The sequence below is a fragment of the Mastigoproctus giganteus genome, chromosome 8 (genome assembly GCF_048544385.1).
Source record: "Mastigoproctus giganteus isolate SK-2022 chromosome 8, ASM4854438v1, whole genome shotgun sequence".
Classification (NCBI taxonomy): Eukaryota; Metazoa; Arthropoda; class Arachnida; order Uropygi; family Thelyphonidae; genus Mastigoproctus; species Mastigoproctus giganteus.
The window spans coordinates 68,110,679-68,128,090 of record NC_143582.1 but is presented as its reverse complement, the minus strand read 5'-3'; the positions used below and the strand labels follow the sequence as shown (position 1 = coordinate 68,128,090).

The window sequence follows — 17,412 nt, the reverse complement described above, 5'->3', positions numbered from 1 at the left end:
AATTCGCTTCTTGTCTGCTCCTCCTTCAATTGCATTTAAAATTGATTCTCGATTTTTTTAAAATCATAGATAAACTGCTTGCAGATATGCCATATTTCTCTGCAATCTTTTTTCTTAAAACCCTGGTCAATATCATAACAATCTTTGCTTTATCATTAATACTTAAACACTTTCTCTTCGACATTGTATTCGCAACTGTAAAAATTACTGGACTGCAGCTCTTGTGGATACATACACTGCAAACTTCGCTGCGCTGGCCATATAGTAAATTGTTAGTACAGGTACCGCCTACTCAATGACGTTTGCTTGCCAATTCAACAGTATCACTCACTTTGAAGAAATATACGACTTTGTGAATTTCTTTTATTCTGCTTTCATTCATATATACACGAAAGAAAATTTATGATTAACGTACGTTGTATATTACTTTTCAGAAAAAAAACAAGAGCATATAGCCTATGTGATTGATGACGAACAAAAAAAAAAAAAAAAAATTCATGAAAACCATCTGCTTTGGGTCCAGTTAGACGAGAATGGACATATCATATAATGATTGACAGGAAGGTCATGTGGTACAGCTGAGGTGAGAAGCGAATGTCACTCAGTAGGCGTTACTAAAAACCGACTATGGTAGCATCTATGTATTGCCGTCGCAGCATGCTAAAGGTTTACCGCAGCGAATTTCGCTTTCCCCTTGGCCAACATCAATTTACAAATCTACCCTATTTATTGTAAAGTTTACGACCACTTTTAAGAAAACCCATTTGGTTTAATAACTGTAACAAAAATGAAACAAAGACCCTCCTACAGGCAAGCAGCCACAAGTTTTCACTAAAAGGATGATTATTTAATTCCAGATGCTAATGCGAAATTTCGGAGGGAAGGAGGCAGTATATTTGAGCGGCTCTTTAGCAGTAAATGCTTGAAAATCTTCAAAAATGCTTTTACTAATTTTTTAAAAAATTTGTTATAGAGAGACTAACACTTCGTTATATGGGGTTAATTTTACATGTAATTTCATTTCAAGGTGCAATGTTTTGCGAAAAAATTCGTAATATAGAGAAATTCGTTAAATAGAAGTTCGTAATAGAGAAGTTCCACTGTATTTGTATTTCTGAGCCCAAAGCAGATTCCGTTGTTGAATATTTATAGGCATTTAGAAATTGATTAAAGATAATCGATCTTTTGTAGGTTAACGGTGATAGCTATTATAATGTAGAAGCATACCGGTGTTTGTGGGTTTTCGATAGATGCTAAATTGGATTTTATTCGAGTCTCGAGTAAGCATGAAATTTAGAAATTTTAATGACTTTGTATCCGTATCCTCTGTTTTCAATGTAAATTTGAGTCTAGAATGAATATTATTAAATGAATGTAAAATGTCCTGGATAGTACTACTATCAGTAATAACTAGAACATCGTCTAAATACCTCCCATAGTATGTGATACGGAGTCGAAAATGTATGTGCTCAATCGTTGAGAGATAGATCTCTGACATTAAGCCGCTCAGGCTCAAACCCATTGGTAATCCAAAAATTTGTTTGTACACCTTGTCTCGAAAGGTGATATAGTTGGCCTCAACTAACAGTTTAATTAAGTGAAAAGTTTCTTTAATATGTAGCTTCGTATAATTAATCGGTATCGAGTTTTTATTTAACATATCCCAAACATCTAGTTTTTATTTAACATATCCGAGGTAACATCTAGTGAGAATAAATTGTCATTGTCGCCAAGTCTACAGTCTTTAAGATTATTAAATAATGTATCGTAGTTCTTAATCCCAAATTGTATTACCTGTCTAAAGGGTTTTATAATGCTATATACATGTCTGGCTAAGGATGAAAATGCCGAGTTCCTGTAGGAAAAAGTAGGTCGAATAGGAAATCCAGTCTTGTGTAATTTTACCTGACTGAAAAGTGCAGGAATATTGTATGTTCTGGCCTTCAATTCATTTAACTGGGCCATAGTAATTCCAGTATTGATTTTATTGTACTGATTGACCAAATTGGTAAACAGTGCCGGGTCTACTTCAAGATAAGTGGAGGTATCTGAAACAACTGAATCTAACTTATTAATATAATCAGGTTTATCTAGTATTACCACTGTATCTCCTCTGTATAATAATGTCCTTATTTCTCCGAAGTTCTCGTAAAGCTGAACTGTCATGTGTATTCAATTTAGGAAGTTGCGTTTCTTTTATGTTATTCACTACTTGATTAACTTGGTGAATAAATAAACCTTTTTGTGGAACATTACGAAGTCCAAATTTAATATCAATTATGCATTATTTTTTAGGTAGCTTTCGAGGTGGTAAATTATAATTTAGTCCTTTGGATAAAAGTGAAATCTGATCCTGTTATAGCACACACGAGGAAAGATTTGTAACCTGTTGATATGTCGGTTCATTCAATACTGGGTGAGAGGGTGTTCGTGACCTAGCTGACATATTCTGTGGTAGTACATTGTGTGTCTGTGGGGGGATTGTCACCCAACTCGTATGTCCTTGGTCGCAAGCCCACAACAATCGATAGGTTACACCTGTAATCTATCGATTTTTTTGAGTGGCTTGGTGCAAAATTAGTTTATTATTAAACATTCATTTAATAATATTCATTCTAGACTCAAATTTACATTGGAAAGGAGGATACGGATACAAAGTCATTAAACTTTCTAAATTTCACGCTACTCAGGACTAGAATAAAATCCAATTTAGCATCTATCGAAAACCTACAAACACCGGTATGCTTCTACATTATAATAGCTATCACCCGTTAACCTACAAAAGATCGATTATCTTTAATCAATTTCTAAATGCCTATAAATATTCTACGACGGAATCTGCTTTGGGCTCAGAAATACAAATATTAACTAGCGGGTTCTTAAACAGGGGTTATCCCCTTGCCACAATAAACCGAATTAGGGTACAGACTAAGGAGAGGAAACAAAATACTACACCAACCAACGATAGTAATATCAAAAAATACTTTATTTCTGTCCCATATGTTGAAAGTGGCACAAACAGCTTAGCAGATTCTTTAAAGATACCGAATTTAAATTTGTGGACAGGCCAATACAGAAATTACACACTATACTGAACATTCGCTTAGTTCTTTCCGCGTTTGCAACACAAATTAATGATCTGGTATACAACATTTCTTGCATTGATTGCGACTCATCTTACCAAGGTTCAACACGATTTTCTCTGAATATTCGTGTAAATCAACATGAAGCCTCAGTTCATGCTTCTCGTTCAGCAGCATCAGAATTAGCCTTTCATGCCATTAACGAAAAACACACTTTTTTATTTAACGGGGCCAAAATACTTAATGTTCAACGTAATTATATACGACTATTAATTGCAGAAACCGTAGAAATTAAATTACACGAGAATTGGCGCCTCCGTAGCCAGGAGCAGTAGTGTGTAGCACACGCTTCTTGATTAGACCGGGGTTCAGGCCCGTGACCACCAAATACGGAGGATGCGGAAAGGTCAGGGAATGACCACCGCATATCCCCGGAGCAATATGGCCTTAGTTGCTAATGCTCTTAAAAACCAAATAACAACACGAGAATTCTGTTAATGTTCAGCGGCCATATTTGGTCTCCGATGCATGGACCCTTATGTGCATGCGCGAAGGCAAATAATCACTATTTAAGTTTCAGGTTCAACCCTATTTGGTAATTTTCATTCCTGTGTTCATGACACATGGTCGAAAAGCATTGTCAGCTTCAGGAAGGAAAATCGTTTTGAATATTTTCGTTAGATTCTTTTTAATTTTTAATTGTGTTAAATTGGATTTTAATTATTTATTTTTTACTCTAATGCAAGTTTTTGATTTTTTCGTTTTAATTTCTGGAGAGTATCATACGGAAGTGTTCTACGTACTATATTGAGTATTACAGTAAACATAGCCCTGTAATATATACTTACTAACTGATATTTCTGTTCATTGAGATTTTTGTTTTTTTTTTATTATAAAATTAAAAGGAGCAAAAAAAAAGCAATCAATAACGATGAACACGGCACACAAAAATTACACAAGTGAGATATAGAGTGACAAGTTTACGAAGCTTATAAAACAGAAATGAAGAGAAGATTGTGAAAATTTATGTTTTTTATATGATTGAAGATTTCATGGAAGGGGGGAACACATTCCACCATAATAACGAAAAATCCCACAGAATTCCATCTATCAGTATTATTGTAAATGCAATAAGATTGAGTTTACTGCCCATTTATAATTAGATTGCACTAACAGAAAAGCCCAATAAACTGGGAACTGCAAATTGATTTTTTATTGTTTTATGGTAGTGACCTCCAGAAATGTGCTCCTCTGCTCACGTTATCCCGCCTCACGAAATTTCTTTTCTAACAGAAAAAGGTGAGCACCTTAAAACATGAGTCTGCCTACAATATCACCTGTTATCTTGTGAATATACAGTGTTTCTGACCAATACAACTACAGTAAATGGGAAATATAACTCTCACACATCTGACATTTTTTTAAGCTTAACTTGTATGTATTGCTGAACAGGTCACAAAGTTCAGCTTGGTGTCGGGTTTTGCATTCACCTGATGTTACTCACAGACGAAATCACGCATGAGTTAACGCGAAAATCGAGTTATACTCACATTGTTATGTAATATTTTATTGAGTCTTTTTACTTTTTACTTGTTTACTTTTTACTTTATTTTATTGAGTCAGTTAGGTGTGACATAAGCACTGGGAAAGCAAAAATGAGGGTAGGACTAATAACTCTGATGAGTACAATGAACAATTATACAGAGAAATAGAGTGGGCCAGTGAATCAGAGTGTCTTATAATTGGGGATTTTAACTTCCCAGATATAGACTGGAAATTGTGGGTTGGTCACTCGCTCACTGGCAAGGCTTTTGTGGATTTATTGGATGATTGTTTTCTACAGCAGCATGTTAGAGAGGCAACAAGACAGAGTAGCACTCTTGATCTGATTATCAGCAGTGATTATTCATGCATTAAGAATTTACAGATAAAGGAACCACTAGGTAGCAGTGATCACGGTGTACTGATGTGGGATTTACTTAAAGATGTAACTATCATCAGGGGTAAAGGGAAGCGTTTTTTGCTTTCGTAAAGGCGACTACAGTGGTCTCAGGGATCAACTGATGTTACCAACAGCAAATTCAAAATGGGAAGCATTCAAGGAAGTAATCTTGGAAGCTACTACGCTTCTTTACTTATATAAACTCTAAAAGGAAGGGGATTTTTTTTTTTTTTTTTTGTAAGTTGTTGGCGCATCGGCTTCTGTGGCCATAATGCACCTCCCAAGGATTTTGCAGTACTTTGATCCAAGCACGAGGATTTGAACCCACGACCTTTGTGTTGCCAGGCAGGCACTTTACCCACCCGGCTAGCCAGGTCGGAAAAAGGAAGGGTATGAATCAGATTGGTCCACCTGATACAAATGGTTTGACTAGATGATCATTCTCGGATAACTGCTGAACTAAATGAGCATTTTGAATCTACATTCATATATCACCAGTTATTCAAGGAGGAGAGGGCTAGATGTTTATCAGACTCTGATAGGGAGTTGAATGATTTTGAAATAACTGAGAGCAAAGTGGAGGAGAAATTGTTGAAGTTAGACATAAGAAAGGCACTTGGGGTGGATGGGATCTATTCAGTTATATTAAAGGAGGCAGCAAAGGAAGTAAGCAAATCCTTAGCCATAATTATGAGAGCATCCTTGGACTCAGGGGAAGTCCACACGGACTGGAGATGTGCAAGTGTATCTCCAATTCAAAAAGGGAGTCAAAGGTTGACACAAGTAATTACAGACCTGTTAGTTTTACTTCTGTTCCAGAGAAAATAATTGAATCACTGGTTAAAGAAGCACTGCAGGATCATTTAGACAAGACTGCAGCAATAATTCAGACACGGCATGGGTTTGTCAAGGGGAAGTCTTGTTTGACCAATTTGATTGGATATTATGATGTGGTCACAAAGGAACTGGGTGCAAAAAATAATTTTGATATCATATACTTGGATTTCAGGAAAGCTTTTGATACTGTTACACATGGAAGACTACTGTACAAATTGGTCAGTATGGCATTAAGGGCAAGTTGCTACAATGGATAAAAGGATGGTTGAGAAGGAGAAGACAGAGAGTGGTGGTCAATGGGTACTGCTCTACGTGGACTAATGTTATTAGTGGTGTCCCTCAGGGTTCGGTGTTTTGCCCATTGTTGTTTTGTATATTTATCAATGATATTGATGAAGGTATATCAAGTTTGATGTCCAAGTTTGCAGAAAAGGTTGGCAGGGTTGTTAATAACAGTAATGAAAGTATGCTGCTGCAACAGGATTTGGAAAATTTGGGTAGATGGGCTCAGAAGTGGCAACTGAAGTTTGCAAATGCAAAGTACTGCATATGGGTAGCAGTAACCCCAGAGAAATGTACCAACTATATGGTTTTACACTCAGGGTAGTGGAGAATGAAAGAGACCTTGGTGTAATTGTGCAGTCATATATGAAGTTTTCTGAGCAGTGACAGGCTGCCAGAGTAGGTCATGGGGTCTTGTCAATGATATACAGGAATTTTGCGAGCAGGGATAAGGAGGTAATTATCCCTCTTTTTAAGGCAATGGTTAGGCCACACCTTGAGTATAGGTCTGTAAGCCACATTTTAGGAAGGATGTAGAGTTGCTAGAACGAGTACAGAGAAGGGCAACAAGATTGGCGAGGGGAATGAAGGGATTCTCTTACCAAAAGAGGCTTAAATTCTGCAAATTGCAGCAGCTGGAGACTAGGCACCTGCGAGGTGATCTGATTGAGGTGTATAAGGCCTTGATGGATTGAGCAGGCTTAATGCTGATGGCATTCTTCCTCTTGCTCAGATTACAAACCTGAGGGGGCATAGATTCTAACTGAGGAAAGACAGTTGTAGAATAGATGTGTGAAAGTTTGGAAGTTTGTCTTTAGCCAGCAGGTAGTTGATTGCTGGAAGAAACTTCCATCTGTTGTGTGGAAGTTGATAGCTTAAATAAATTCAATGTAGAACTAGACAAACATTTGGAACGAATGGATCAGTGAAATGGGAAATGGTCTTTTTTTTTTTTTTTTTTGGCTGATGCTGTATTAGCTTGCTTTCTTGCATTGTGTGCCTCTACTAATGCTAATACTAATATATCAGTCGCGTTGGAGCAAACCCACATTGCAAAATTGCACATTATAGCAGAACTAACTGTACTATGATTCTAGGATTAGTTCAAGTACAAAGATACCTCTGATTGTTTTTACTCTTAGGCACTCTAACATGGCCCATTTATTTGCTTATTCCACAAGAACCCATGCAGGTTTTGAAATCCCTGACACCTTGCTTTCTAGGCTGCTGCAAGATCCAATAGAAGCAGTGCATCTATTGTAATCCTTTCACATCTGCCTAAGGCTGTATTTAATTTATTAATCTGGGTCCCCCATAATGATGTCTAATTCCAACTTAAATTATTCAAACTGCACACTTCCACAAAACTAGAATGACCGTTTGTTCCAACAATCAACTATACCCTCTGGCTGAAAGCAAATTCCACACATCTATCCTCAATTTAAATTTATGTCCCCTTTTATGTGTGTTTGTATTAGCATTATAACGGCTAAATGATGCAAGCAAGCAGGCTTTTATGCATCTGCCAAAAAAAAAATCTATTCATTCGTACCATCCTCATCACAAAAAATGTGTATGTCAATTCTGCTTCAAACTCTATCAAGCTTGACCACTTTTGTAAAGCCATTCCAGTGGTTTACAACATGCTGCCTGAAATTAAACTTCACAAGATTCAGCCAGCCTTGTTACTCTCCAAAATTTTGTATTTGTGCCTCTTGGTTGTTCTCTTTTGCCAGTGAAAATATATTTCCCTTGTTCATTTTACTTATTACTTTTAGGACCTTATATACCACTACAGGTATGGGATACACTTAAATAGAAAGGATGCAAGAATATTTGCTGATGCTATCGAGTCAGTGCTAGGTGGGCCAGAAAACTGCTAGCTTGGGGGGTTACACCAGCTAATAGATTAATAATAGCTGCAGGCAGAGGTGAAAGTGATTCTTGTACTGCTTCTGTTGGAATGAGCAGCAGCCTGGAAAGCAAGATGCTTTGGATTTCAAGAAATGCTGGGAGTCACCATGGAAGTCACCATTATCTTTGGTGTTTAAGGCTGTGCTGTAGCACAGCATTAAACACCAAAGATAATGGTGACTGTTTTCATGGCTTCTGCATTTTATAAGGCATAGAAATGTAATAAATGGTGCATTTTATTGCACACTTCTTAGAGAACCTAAGGATTACATTCTTACACACAGCTTCAAAAACTTATGGATTACCAGAAAATAGTCTGGGCTAATTAAACGTAGAGTATCATTGTTGCATGACTATTAATAATTTGAGGTGGAACCGTTTTGATTATCCTCCCTATAATTTGACCTTGCCTGTAGCCAGTGGCATATCCAGGTATCAATGTAAGGGGGCACAGCAATAGGGCATTGAGTTTTTTTTGTTAAAGAATGCCTCCTGCATTCTTTTTCTTTAATTTCAATTTTTTGGCTATGGGGGGCATATGCCCCTTCTGCCCACCCCTGAATATGCCCCTGCCTGCCGTCATGTTTATTTGTTTAATCAACTCAAACTACAACCTGGTGGCAATGTTTTACTAACAATGCTGAGGTTGAAAATAATGCACGTTATTCCTAATGACACTTGGTACTCATACATACAAGGTATGGCAATAAAGTTCATAGATGAGTTTGAAAATAAATGAAAATGGTATGTTGTAGTTCAAACTTCCTACAACAGATAGTGGTCTGACAGGTCACAAGTAAAAACCAGTTTTGTTAATAGTGTAATGTTTTGTGTAACAATTTTGCAATGGAGCGGTGAACGAACATCAAATTTTGCTTTAAACTGGGAAAATCTGAAGCAGAAAAGTATGAAATGTTAAAAACTGTTTGTCTGATGAAACGTACCAGTGTGTTTGAATGATATAAGCAGTTCACAGATAGACAGGAGAATGTTTGCGATCACCCAAGAAGTGGACATCTGTCAATCTCTCGAAATAAGGCAAAAGTTCAAGAAATGTAGGGAGATCATCATTTGATCTCTCCACATTTGAGAGTCACAAAGGAGGTTAAGCAAGCCAAGACAGATTACGAGGTCTCTGGCAAAGAACAAAATGAAAAGCAGCAAAAACTTCCTTACTTATATTAACAGTAGAAGGAAGGGGTTGAACCACATTGGTCCATTTGATGTTGATGGTTTAACTGTTGATGATGCTATTCAGGTTGCCAATAAACTGAATAGGTATTTTGTATCTAGATTCACACACGAATTCTCTAGGGAAGGGGATGACAGAAGTTTATCAAACTTAAAATTATTTAACTCTAACGGGAAGCTAAATGATTTTTTCATAACTGAGAGGAAAATGGAAGAGAAATTGTTGAAGCTAAACATTAAGAAGGCACCTGGGATAGGAGGGATCTATCCGGTTATACAGTATAGAGTTATCTTCATTTTGCGTACCTCTCATCAGGTTTCCTTACCTCTTTTGCTGCTTCATCAGGAGTTAGCAAAAGTGGTAAGTAAACCATTAACCAAAATTATAATATCAACCTTGGATTCAGATGAGATCCCCAAGGACTGGAGATATGCAAATGTATCCCCAATTCACAAATTCACATTCGATATTGTTGCGCATAAAACATTGCTGTATAAATTGGAGCAGTGTGGCATTAAGGGCAAATTACTGCTATGGATAAAAGGATGATTGAGTGGGAAAAAAACAGAAAGTGGTTATTAATTGGTACTGATCTTCGTGAAATAATGTTATTATTGGAGTCCACCAGGATTCGGTGCTGCGCCCATTGTTGGTTTCTATATTTATCAATGATATTAATGAAGGTATATCAGGGTGATTAATAATATTAATCAAGGTATGAAAAATTAGGCAGATGAAGTTTAACTATCTAACATTGAAAATGCAAGATAGTGCACATGGATAACAGTAATCCCAGATTAATGTACTAACTGTGTGATACTACACTTGGGTTAGAGGAAAGTGAAAAAGTCCTGGGGGTAATTGTGCAGTCAGGTATGAAATTCTTTGATAAATACAGACAGGTTGCCAGGACAGCACATGGGGTTTTGTTAATGATATACTGGAACTTTGCTAGCAGGGATAAAGAGGTTATTATCCCATTGTACAAAAGGGGCAAAAATTTAGACCACATCTTGAGTACTGCATACAGATCTGGAGGCCTCATTTTAGGAAGAATGTAGATCTAATAAAAAGGGTGTAGTGAAGAGCAATGAGATTGGTGACGGGAATGAGAGTGTAGTCTTAACATAGTTTCCAGTTCAGCAAATTTCAGCATCTGGAGTCTAGGCACCTGTGAAGTGATCTGATTGAGATGTTTAAGGCTTTGAATGGATTGGGCAAGCTCATTGCTGATGGAATACTTTCTCTTGCTTGGACTAGACACATGAGGAGGCATAAATTCAAATTGAAGAAGGAATGTTGATAGATGTGCAAAGGTTTGCCTCTGCTGCAGGTGGCTGATTGTTGGAACAAACTTTCTCAACTGTTGTGGAAGTGGGTAGTTTGCATAAATTCATGAAAGAACTAGAATAATTATTGGAGGAGATGGATAGTTGATGTGGTAAGTTTCTGTTTATCTCTCTCTCTCTTTCTTTTTTTCTGATTGTTTTATAAGCTTTGTTTCTTGCATTATTTGCCACTACTTACAGCTGGATTGTTCAAGCCAAGTTTTAAATATAAAATGACCTGTTTGGGAAATAAAAAGCTTTAATGCTTCTTTATGATACTACAAACCCAGTAACAGGAAGTTCATCCTTGTCCACCTTCAGATAATGTTCCATCTAATTATCATTTATTCTGATCTTGTCAGCATTTCCTGATTCAGGAGGTACTGGCAACCTACATGTGGTCAAAACTGAGAGAACTGTTTTTCTGTGTTAATTTTTTTTGAAAAGATATAACTCGGTGAATTTAGGAAATTATATTCTTGAGTGAGGTTATCATCAAGCCACTTTTTTTAATCAAAAGAAAAGTTAATAATTTTCTAGCCGATCTCTACTCCCCGAAAACAAAGAATAATAATATAATCACATAGCCTGACTTATTACCAATCAAAAATTTAGTTCTTTGACATAGGAATTCTTTATATTCATAAATATTTCAGTGACAAAATCCATTAACACAGAATGGTTTTAAGTCTCTTGCAATAATAAGTTCTAGACAAAACACAAAAGGGTATAAATTTAAAATTAAAAAGGATGGCTACAGAACAGACGTGCAAAAATTCACATTAAGTCAAAGATTGATAAATTGTTTGAATAAACTTCCGCTTTATGTTTTGCAAGTATAATAAATTTAACTAAGGTTTGGAAAATTATTGGAATGATTGGAAAAATTAAATGTTTTTAATTTCCCCATTCTTTTAAAATATACATATTTTTTAAGCGGGTACTGGATCAGCTTGGTTTTCATATATCATGTCACCAATACTAATACCAAATTTTATCTTTGTGAAAATATGCTAAACTACAAATTAATAAACATTTCAGACACCAAGTTACCAGCATTATCATAAAATTATAAATGTTACACTTCTAATTTTTTGCAATATGTCAATTAAAGCAATTACCTTTAAAAGCTTCAGCAGCCCCTGGTGCTTTATTCTTATCTGGATGGAATTGCAGTGCAAGTTTTCTATACTGTTTTTTTAATTCTGATTCTTCAAAATCTTTGCTAATTCCTAAAACTTCATAATAATCTTTACATTGTTTTATCCTAAAAAAAAACATATAAGAACTCCATTTAGTTAACTGCAAACAAGAAATCTTTTCATAAACTATAACTAAAAGTGCTTAATTGTAATTATATCCACCCTCCCCAGTTGTTTCTCACAGGTAGAAACAACAGTTGAGAATTGTAGCAAATATCATTTGAAAACAAAAATTTCACAGCTACACTATCATAAATTCTTCTCTTTCTTGGTGATTCCCTTTGATTTTTGTCTCTCTCTCAGGGTAACTAGGGAATTTTTTTTTTTTTTTTTTTGGCTAGTGCAGCATAAGCCTCAGGCTTCCTTGCACCATGTAGCTAATAATAATAATAATAATATGTCTCATTATGTGATTTTATAATCCAAGCCAGACCACTGCTGAGTAGAGGAATGCAAAGTTTCCATTTGACATCGTAAACATGTACTAAACTCTTGTACCCATCCACTGCAGAATTTCACTTTGAGGCTTCAGATATATGAACCTTTGTTGGGCCACCAAGGGAAATTTTATTGTGGCACTACAGGATGGTCTTGAAGAAAAGTGTCACTTTGATAGTCCAGGAAAAGGTTACAATGCATTTCCAAGAATGTGATTATAGAGAATATGAATAGTAATATTACATCAAGAAAAACTAACTGTAGCAATCTGCTAAATCTTATTTAAGCCACACTTTAAACAAAGCAGGTTTTAAACAAACCTTCACTACATGTATGCTATGCTATGCCACTGAAATATCTGTTATGCACATGGAAGTTGTTTTTATTTGCTTTTCAAGTTCTTGTAATTTGAGTGGTTTTGATGCAGTAATTTTTTACACCCAACAAATACGTATGCTTCATTTCGAAAATTGTAGATCTCTTAAAGTACCATTTATAACTGACACAATATAATAGCGTAGCTTAATTTAATTTATTATGATACTCACCTTTTTATAATTGTGAGTATCATAATAAATTGGTGTTAATGTTGGAATAAATTGGATGATAATTTTAAATTTAAGTTAGCATGAATAAGTTAGGATTTAAAAACAGAATTAAAATGTGCGCAACGAAGTAGAAGTGCACGTCTTCGTCCTTGGTTGTCAATGTTGAAATTTGAAACGATTTTAGTTATACGGTTGGAAACAGAAGGCTAATAGCCATAACAAGTGGCTTTCGTTTAACACGTATTCAGTTGGCAATGGTAGAATGATAGTAAATGCGTGTATTTAAGAAGACTAGGTTCCCGTGATGCTCCTGGATACATGGGGAATCTCAGGTGCATGAGATTCCAGACCGGTGCTATGTTATAGGGTAGTTTGGAATATAATACTTGAAGAGTGGAATGGCGGCAAAACCATTCTATAACTCGGGCTTCATATTGGAAAATTTTAAAACTGGATTTTAATTTGATAATAGGAATGGCTGAATCTACTAAGGGGGTGTGGTTGTGGGATTGAACATGTGTTGCTAATTCGGTATTGGACTGTCCCGTCCTAAAGCTATTGTAGTGGTAGTAAGCACGTGTGTTTGATGTTTTGGTAGAACTGTATTTTGTGGTGGTGCTACCAATGTAGCAAGTGTTACAGTTATCTTGACATTTAAAATTGTACAAAAAGAATTACAGAAGAGATACAATAAAAAATATAACCTACTATCTCAAATACATTGATTAAGATTCAGCCTAAAAAGAAATATGACACTGCAATCTTGGGTGGACCTTACAACATATAATGAAATACATATAGCAGCTGCCATTAATGACATTGAACTCAAACACAACAGAAAATGGGGGATCCTTACACAGAAACCTCACACCCCCACAAAATCTTCCACTATAAACATTTCTTTGTACCCTTTTTCTTCCATTGAACTCGCTAGCCTCGATTACGGTTTTAACTTTACTATTAAAGATAATAAATATCCCTACAAAGAATGTATAATAGAACTACAAACCAAATTAGAAAACCATCCAGATAAATGGCGAATTATACACCAAAGTAATTCAATTCTTAACTCCAGATTCAAACCCCAACCCAATATAAACAAACAACAGTTAATGGACTTACAAAAAATACGTAACAATCCAAATATTATCGTCCAGAAAGCTGACAAAAGTGATTCCATAGTAATAATAAACAAAAGCACATATATAGAAAAAATGGAATCTATACTCTCTGATTCAGATACATACAAACTGGATAACACATATACTATTTCCAAACATAAAAATAAGCTTGACATCATTTTAAGGAAATTAAGATTCAACAATGAAATTAATTTATGCACCCTTCAACAGATTGGTATCCGTAACAATATTCTACCGCATATGTTTGGTATTACCAAACTCCATAAACCCAATCATCCACTAAGACCCATAATATCCTTCAGCAAATCAGCTTTCACTAATTTATCTTCCTTCCTGGTCAAAATTATCTCTCCCCTCACCAGATTTTCAAAATTTAAAGTAAACAGTACCTCCAAAACCTTTGAAAAAATAAATTCTATCACAATAACCAATGATGACATCCTAGCATCTTTTGATGTAGTCTCATTGTACACTAATGTACATTTGCTGTCCACATTACAAAACTTACGTAATTTCTTAACAGACGACAAAACCTTATCGAATCGCACTTCCCTTTCAATTAATAGCATACTAGAGCTCATAACCTTTCTATTAGATGCTAAATACTTCCGATTTCTTAATCAGATTTACCAGCAAACCTACGGCCTACCTATGGGATTAGGAATCTCAGGTCACCATCTGAAATTTACCTAGCCTCCGTAGAAAATCATATATTACAACCATACCCCCCCCCCTTGATATTACATTATTTTTACGATACGCTGACGATATCCTCTTAATAGGGCACAAATACACAATAAATGATCTTTTCATTAAATTTAATTCCATGCATAATAGATTAAAATATACCCTGGAATTGGAAGAAAAGGGACAAATTAATTTCCTAAACCTCACTATATACAGAAGCGATACAAAACTAGGAACAAGAATTTTCAGAAAAAATACTCACACGGGCAAATACTTACACTTTGAATCGTATCATCCCCTCAACACAAAAAAAGCAGTCCTTTATAATCAAATTTATAATGCTATAAAATACAGTTCCACACATTATGACCTTAATAATGAACTACAATATCTTACAAGTAAACATATCTAGGAACTATCCTATTCAATTAATCAAACAAACTATTATCACAGTCCAAAATAATATCAACAAGCCACCCAAACGCATGTCCATTAATAATCCACGTATTATCCTCCCTTACCATAGTAATTTTGCCAACCAATTCCGCCGTTTATTCAAAAGTACTGATATCACCCTTACATTCTCATCTTACAATAAACTAGGTTCATTATTCAACTCATATAAAGATACACAAAATTACCACATTAGTGACATGAATAATATCATCTACTTAAATGTCAAGATAACTGTAACGCTTGCTACATTGGTAGCCCACCACAAAATACAGTTCTACCAAAACATCAAACACACGTGCTTACTACCACTACAATAGCTTTAGGACGGGACAGTCCAATATCGAATTAGCAGCATATGTTCAATCCCACAACCACACCCCCTTAGTAGATTCAGCCATTCCTATTATCAAATTAAAATCCAGTTTTAAAATTTTCCAATATGAAGACCTAGTTATAGAATGGTTTTGCCGCCATTCCACTCTTCAAGTATTAAATTCCAAACAACCCTATAACATAGCACCGGTCTGAAATCTCATGCACCTGAGATTCCGTGTATCCAGGAGCATCATGGGAACCTAGTCTTCTTAAATACACGCGTTTACTATCATTCTACCATTGCCAACTGAAGACGTGTAAAACAAAAGCCACTTGTTATGGCTATTGGCCTTCTGTTTCCAACCGCATAACTAAAATCGTTTCAAATCGTTTTGGATTATACATTGACAACCAAGGACGAAGATGTGCTCTTCTACTTCCTTGCACACATTTTAATTCTGTTTTTAATCCTAACTTAAATTTAAAATTATCATCCAATTTATTCCAACATCAATGCAGATAATAAAAAGGTGAGTATCATAATAAATTAAATTAAGCTAAGCTATTATATTGTGTATGCTTCATTTTTATTTTTGGTCAATTATACATTAAAGAAAAGGCTACAATGATTCACCACAAAACAATGTTAAAAGTAGCATTATTTTACTTTTACTTTTTTGTAAAAATGGCTGCAATGGAAGGTGGCTGTACATTATTTATTATTATTATTAGCTATATGGTGCAAGGAAGCCTGAGGCTTATGCTGCAGCAGCCAAAAAATAAAAAAAAATAAAAATTCCCGAGTTACCCTGAGAGAGAGAGAGGGAGAGAGGGAGAGAGAGAGAGAGAGAGAGAGAGAGAGAGAGGGAGAGAGAGGGAGAGAGAGAGAGTGGTAGAAAGGAATCACCAAGAAAGAGAAGAATGATGATATCCAGCTCAGGATCCTGGGTGTGCCAAGCCCATACTCACCAGATGTGAGCCCCCGGGGTTACTATGAGCTTAATTTGTGTATTAAAATGAAGCCTCAGCGTAAGAGAAATCACCAGTTGGAAATGCAATCAAGTGCAAATGCAAACATGGAACAGTCCATGTTTGCATTTGCACTTGATTGCATTATAGTTTCTCCATAAAAGCTAATTATAGTTTCATGGAGAAACTATAATTAGCTTTTATTCTCTTATGAAAAATATAATTTGACACGATATTCAAATCAAGTGCTAATAAAAATAGAACCATTCATTTTTGTACTGTATTGGAAGTATGAAACAACTTGGGGTGAAGGTAAAGAAAGACACTATAAAAAACTATGCGTAAACTACCAGAACCCTGTTAGCAAACTGTTTTCTGCTGATTGATCTGAATCATTAAGTCAATCACTTATTCATATGATGTTATAGTCTGTTTCAACCATGTGCCAATCAGTTTATCAATTGTTACTTGTATATGTCATTCAATCATTTGTTTGCATATTCTTATTCGTTATTGTGATATACAATGTTAATTTTATGCAGTCCATGTTTGTTTGTTTGTTATTTGGTTTTTAGGAGCATTAGCAACTAAGGCCATATTGCTCCGGGAATATGCGGTGGTCATTCCCTGACCTTTCCGCATCCTCCGTATTTGGTAGTGACGGGCATGCAGTCCATCTGTGAACCATGTATATTACCGAAACAAACTATGTTTGGTTTGTTTTTCAATTGAGTGTTTGAACATTGTTGTTGTTACTGGAGGTTTCACAGCACAATTGCAACTAAAGGCCAACTTATATGCCAAACAATGGTAGGATGTTCGAACATTCCTGCTCTGTAGTTAAGTTGCATCGGCTGCTGAACATTGTCAAATATATTATCCAAACAGCACAGAAGACACCTAGCTTTTAATTTTGTATTAAACAGATTTCAGATATCACAGAGTCGCTTGATATTATATTTGGTACTTATAATTAGTTATGCAAGTGAATCACAGTTCCTGACTTTTATACAAGCCAAAAAGGGAGAGAAACAGTACTCTCCCATTATCTCACTGTTAAAATGAAAATATATCTGT

The 17,412-nt window shown here is 35.5% G+C and overlaps 1 protein-coding gene across 1 annotated transcript in view; it reads right to left on the bottom strand.

Moving 5' to 3' along the window:
- The window catches only part of LOC150081597 (dnaJ homolog subfamily B member 14-like), a 146,556-nt gene that overhangs the window by 84,889 nt on the left and 44,255 nt on the right, over positions 1-17,412 (bottom strand). The window contains exon 3 of the mRNA XM_090379459.1: positions 11,700-11,845. Within this exon, the coding sequence (XP_090235585.1) occupies positions 11,700-11,845 (146 nt within the window). The remainder of the gene's footprint in view (positions 1-11,699; positions 11,846-17,412) is intronic.